The sequence below is a fragment of the Halyomorpha halys genome, unplaced genomic scaffold (genome assembly GCF_000696795.3).
Source record: "Halyomorpha halys isolate HHAL.00 unplaced genomic scaffold, Hhal_1.1 Scaffold505.1, whole genome shotgun sequence".
Classification (NCBI taxonomy): domain Eukaryota; kingdom Metazoa; phylum Arthropoda; class Insecta; order Hemiptera; family Pentatomidae; genus Halyomorpha; species Halyomorpha halys.
In genome coordinates this window covers 351,378-357,531 of record NW_027114634.1, presented here as the reverse complement: position 1 = coordinate 357,531, position 6,154 = coordinate 351,378, and the positions used below count along the sequence as shown (strand labels likewise).

General features: G+C 31.8%; 1 protein-coding gene across 1 annotated transcript in view; it reads left to right on the top strand.

Moving 5' to 3' along the window:
- Positions 1-1,981: 1,981 nt before the first annotated feature.
- Iyd (Iodotyrosine deiodinase) overlaps positions 1,982-6,154 on the top strand; it is an 18,400-nt gene continuing 14,227 nt past the window's right edge. The window contains exons 1-2 of the mRNA XM_014425324.3: positions 1,982-2,068; positions 2,159-2,304. Coding sequence (XP_014280810.1) covers positions 2,043-2,068; positions 2,159-2,304 — 172 coding nt within the window. The 5' untranslated portion in view covers positions 1,982-2,042. The remainder of the gene's footprint in view (positions 2,069-2,158; positions 2,305-6,154) is intronic.

The window sequence follows — 6,154 nt, the reverse complement described above, 5'->3', positions numbered from 1 at the left end:
CTCGAATTTGTCAACATTTCAGGGCTTCTACAGAGGTGACAAGAAGTACCACTGTCTAGAAAAAAATCAGAATTATCAGAGGATCGTGTAGAAAATGCTGCTTAATTTTCCAGTTATTAACAAGATCATTTTACCTTGCTCATATTTTTTTAATTTCTTAATTCCCTTACACTGAACGGGACCCCCTTTGGAACTATAACCGTACAAAGCGGAATTTGAAATGTCACAATTATTATTTTCTGACATTGATTTCACAATGGAAAGATCTTGCAATAGTTTTGTTTTAACCGAATCTGCGGTTACTGCCGTGCCCGAACTCTCAATGCCCATAATCATGGGTTCAAAACGGCTAGGTAATCCGGCAAGAAGGATTGTTTCAATCCATTCATCACTCACTATAAGACCAACTGACTTATGGGTGGTTGTAATTATTCACTTCACATAATCTTCAACCGAACTACAGCCTTCTAGTTTTGAAGTTCTAAGAATACAGAGAAGTCCAACTCGTCTTGTCAATCCATAGTCCTGAAAAGCTTTCGATAGGTTTTCCCATGCTTGTTTGGCGGTAGTCGTATTTTGTATGTGAACATAATTCACCGGTTCAACCAATAAGATTAACTTGGAACGAAATTTCGTGTCTTTCTCCTTGTCGGGTTCCGTATCTGTTGTTATACATTCCCACAGCTCCAAATCTTCTAGGTAGGCCTGCACTTCGAATTTCCACACGTCAAAATTTTCTCGTCCCTTTAGACGTTCAACGGGCAGCGACTGGTGCTGAGACATGGCGGATTCGCGAAACGAAAAATAACTATTTGGACGAAACTCACGAATTTACAATCACTGGGCCCATAACCTGTTGAATCTAAGATTCTATAGTTAAGGGCAAAAGATAACACAGGTCATGCAGTAACAACACACAACGGAAAAATAGAAGAGACTAACTCGAATATTCAATGTGTAAAAAAATGAATCATATAGTTTCAATTTTCAAAATCACCTAACTTAGAGAATGAACAATATATAGAAGTAGAAAATTTTGACTTCCTCTAAATGAATCAACCATTACATGGTTCCTGCGATACGGAAGTAAGAAGGATTTTTGATTCAACAAAAATAATATCAATATTCTATTCGATATTATCTAGTAAATATATTATTTCTTAAACCATGAGAAATCTATATTAAAATATAATAATGAGCATTTTAACGCATTGGGCAGGAACCTGGACAATAAAGGAGTTGGAGGAAACCACCTGAAGTGGCACTGATATTTAAAATGCCTTAAGAAAGAATACCAAGGGAGGTACATTTACAGAAATTAGGAGGACGGGTTAACGGGGGGCAATGAGGTGAAGGAATCCTTGATGGGATACGACCTAAGAGAGGAATGGGTCTTGAACAGGGCGATCTGGTTGGAGGCTGTACAAAGTTTAGTTTGCCACTGCTTGAGTGGAAATTCCTAATTAAAAAAATCATCTCGTGACGTATAAATGTCTTTAGTCTAGAATTAATTTAAGGTTCGACCATTCTACATAAATTGTATAATTAATAAACTATTTACTAGTTTTTAGAGTTTACATACTCGAATGCGAGTACTTTAAAATTCCCTCTCTCGGCCACCACGTTGCCGATCTCTGCTACAGTTCCTATAGATGAGAAGTTTCAATTTTTATTCACTTTATTTTAACTTTATTTATTAAAATTATTTGAATAAGATTTCTGATGGTCAATAATTTGCTTAGAACATAGTTAAAAATATAATGGCAGTACATAAATATCACGAAGAAATATACCTATCATTATAGGTATTAAAAAAAAAGGTCAAAGTAAGAAACATTTCTTTAAAACTTTATAAATAATGAAGCTTTAAAGTTTCAGTAACTTAGTATGTGATGGTGTAAAGGGAGTATTGATCGGTTCCTTGCATATAAAATGAGCTGGAAGTTGTACAAAATTGATATGAACAGGTCTCCAATAACGACGGCTGATCAATATATTATCGAAGGCTGACAGTAGAAAGAAAGGAAGGCCGACGTACAGCAATGGCCCTTCTCGCCTCCACGGACATGTATGATGAAATCTTATCTTATATTTGTTTTCATTATTTAACCACTTTCTCTCCCACCCCCTTCCTTCCTATAACTGTTTTCATTTCCAGAATGGAGTTCCTCCATGAGAATCTTCCTTTTCTCTGCGACTATTGGCCCTTCATACTGACCGGTGCCGTTTGCTTGATGGCTGCCATCGTCCTCTTCAAAACAGCCTTAGAGCCTCCGGTAGACGAATCCTTGCCTCCTGAACCAGGTAATCTACTATTTTAGTATGTGCATTAAAACTCCACTAAAGCCACAAGTACTCAAATGTACATGGGCCCTATCGTCCTATACAAGAATATATAAACTAATAAATTAATTTTATTATTATTATATATAGATGATTAACCGTAAATGGATTAGAAGATCAGGGTTCCAGTCACGAGGGACAGTAATAGTTTTAAACTATTTTTGTTCTTCTTGACCGCATCCCTGACCATTTCCTTATGATAACAATTTAAGCTCGATATATCTTTAAAAAGAAACAAGATTTGAAAACAATAAATTAAATATTGAATTATTGTGTACCACACACTTTTTATTGATAAATGTGACAATATAAAAATTGTATTCAAACATAAACTTTAAAATATTAATTGGACCTTTACCCATAAGGTTTTCATGGTCTCCTTCCGTAATCGGGTGAATAGGTCAATAAATATTAAAGAGTTATTGATGTTTCGATCCCTATTGTAATACCGTACATGAATGATAATTGGAATAAACTCATATACCTATTTTCCTTGTCGTGTTTTCATAAAAAATAATTATGAATTATTGACAATATGAACAGTTTTATTAACTGTTATAATATAAGAATAAATATTAGGTCAGACATACGATACCAAAAATGAAGAATGAAAATTATCAGGAGGGCAATGACACTTTGACAGATATACTTATCTTGTTATTTTTTTAATTGTGAACTAATTATGATCCATTCTTTTTGCAAAAGTTTAGATTACTGAAAAAAATTTATAAAATAAAATAAAAATTTAGGGTTATAAGTGTCTATAAGAAGTAATAGGAAATACGAGAGTAAAACATACCATTTTTTATATGGATTTAATTAGTAAAACTATCAAAATAGGAATCTTTTAGTTCATGTATATTGAGATTTCCAATCTTCTAATATTATAACAGTTTTCCTGTTTCCCTAACACTTCTACACTACAATAAAAAAATAATAGATAAACTGAATAGTGTTCTCTTGGTCATGTAACATTCTAAACTTCTAATTGGTTAATTGTTATTGCTGATAATGTTTTAATTATATTATGACTATCATGCCATAGAGATCATCCATATTTTTTTGTAATCAATTTTTTATGATTATATTTGCTTAAATTAGATTTAATTTATGCGTTAGTTGCTTGGTTTCATTGGAGTTTAAATGCACAAACATTCAACTCACTTATTTTTTGACTACTTACTTTGAATAAAAGAAATCCTTTTATTTTTAGGTGGAAAAAGATTAAGTATATAAATGGAAGTTCATAAATTTTCATCAGAAAACTTTAATATCAATTAGTAAACCTGCTGTAGCACTTTTAATAAAATATTTTTCTTTTTAATTATCCACTTTTCTTTTCTGAGCCTATTTTATTTAGTCACCACGATTTTTTTTTACTTCGTAAAACAATTCTTTGAAATAATCAAATAAATAAGTCTGTCCTCAGTCAGTTGATTTTACTGTAGAAAAGAATACCTAAAACAAACGTAACAAAAAAGTACTGGAATGTTTCTACAACAAACTTTTTATATTCACATTTTCTAATTGTATTTATACTTTGAAAGAATAGCTGGTATGGAAATATATCAACTTCATTTATATTCAGATAACATCAGTTTCCACTATTTTGCTTAATGAAATCAAAATCACTCTCACAAGGTCCAGTGCAGCGCGTTACAGCTTCACCAATCTTCAGGAAATTTCTCAGTGTCCCACGTACAAATCCGTTCTCCGGGTTCTTAAGAACGACTAACAGATTTGTGGGGAATATTTTAATTAGAAGGGGGCCTATAATTTCATATGCAGTATAAATCGTTTATAACGAACTTAAGCAGACATATTACACTGTACATATTACACATAAATGCGTATATTTATATTATTTAGAATAGATGAAAGTATTACGTAACCTTTCATATCTTGTTTCAGACAAAACTCTTAAAATAGAAAAAAAACCTATCTATATAGTACAGTAATAAACATAGACAAATCATGGACAAATTTGACTGGAGTTATTCATTAACAGTAATATTGAATTAGGCAATTCTTCGAGTTCTATAGTGAGCGAGTGAAATGGGAATGTGAAGTGGGAGCAGATGTTAGCTGTCGCTAAAGCTGTAGCTAAATTAACATTAGGTATTACAGGTTAATATTTTAGCTATTAATTTTTCATTACGAAAAAATATTCCTGTATAAAATAAATATATATTATTTTTTAGGCAAATAAATAATAACTGCTCTTTTAGTTATTAATCAGTAACAAATACAGTTGATTTAGCTATAGTGTTAGTTTTCGCTAAAATGTTTGTGCCATAAAGTTAAATGAATTATTCCTCTGCCTAGAATGACTGACGAGACATTATCATTCCTTAACAAAATCCAACTAAGTCTGAATATTATGTCTCCTCAGACTAAAGAGTTCGAAAAGGGAGAAAAATCCTTGAATTATAAGTCATAAACATCAGAATTCCATTTTAAACTGAACTATAACTCATAGCAAACAGCTCAAAGGTTTCAGGAAACTGGTTCTTCGTCATAATTAGTGACGATATAAACGAATTGTGCTGCATGTAGCTAAATGCTACTCGATATGTATAATATTAGAATACTACACGCTTTGAGGAGCATATAAACACATTGTATGGGGATCTTGTATTTAAAGACCCCTGTGATCAGAACTACAATCTACTCCTACTAATTTATATTGTTTATACCTCAAAAATCTTCAAACGTGCTAGGATTTTGACTTTCAAGTAAGTAGTGAAAGTAAGTTAAAAAAATATAAATTATCTCGTGGGGAACATGGGAGGAGAGCTAAAACCCCTCAAACCCTCCCACTCGCTACGAGACGGATAATTTCATTACAGTGGTAAATGATCAATGTAGATTTGCATTGACTGAAAGGATGATATAATATTAAAGATACCTTATTAATAAGTATTAATTGGACGATGGGATGATTGGAAATTAGTTCAAACACACAACTTATCTTCTTCACTTATTTTATATTTTTTGTCTATAATTTCTAACTTCAGTCTAATGATTTGATTTATCACGGAAAGAAAACGATTGAAAAGCTCGAATATTTTAATCTTATTTTATTTTCTAACTAAAACTGGCATACTAAGAATATACTGAAACAAAAAATTCTTTACTAACTGACAGTTAATATTTAAATATATTAATTGATATTTAGGGTGAGAGGGCGGTGAGTTACAATGAGATTTTCGTCAGTGAAAGTGAGGTCTGGTTAGTACTCAAAGTGTGGTCTGGTTAGTACTCAAAGTTTGGTCTGGTTAGTACTCAAAGTGTGGTCTGATTAGTACTCAAAGTGTGGTCTGGTTAATACTCAAAGTGTGGTCTGGTTAATACTCAAAGTGTGGTCTGGTTAGTACTCAAAGTGTGGTTTGGTTAGTACTCAAAGTGTGGTCTGGTTAGTACTCAAACCTCCTTATTTAATTACTGTCAAGTAATAGGCCTCGTTTAAGAATACAGAGGACCAAGGAGCTAGCTGTCCAAAGATAGTCTATTTACAATTGGCTAATTGAATCAATGAAATATGTGTTGGAATTATAATAAATACAAAAGAGCGAACAAATACGAGCGTAGGCCTCGTATAAAATATATACAATGAAACAAATTATCACTATGAACTTAGATTAAGTAGAGTAATTGACATGATCGAATAAGAATATTACAAGATTTGAAAGTGAAGTGTTTTATATTGTCTCTTACGATTTTCAATATTTAAAATATACAAAGAATAATTATTATATTTTTAAAAAGCAAAAAACAAGTGAAAGAACTTTACTTTAAAAAAAAATATATA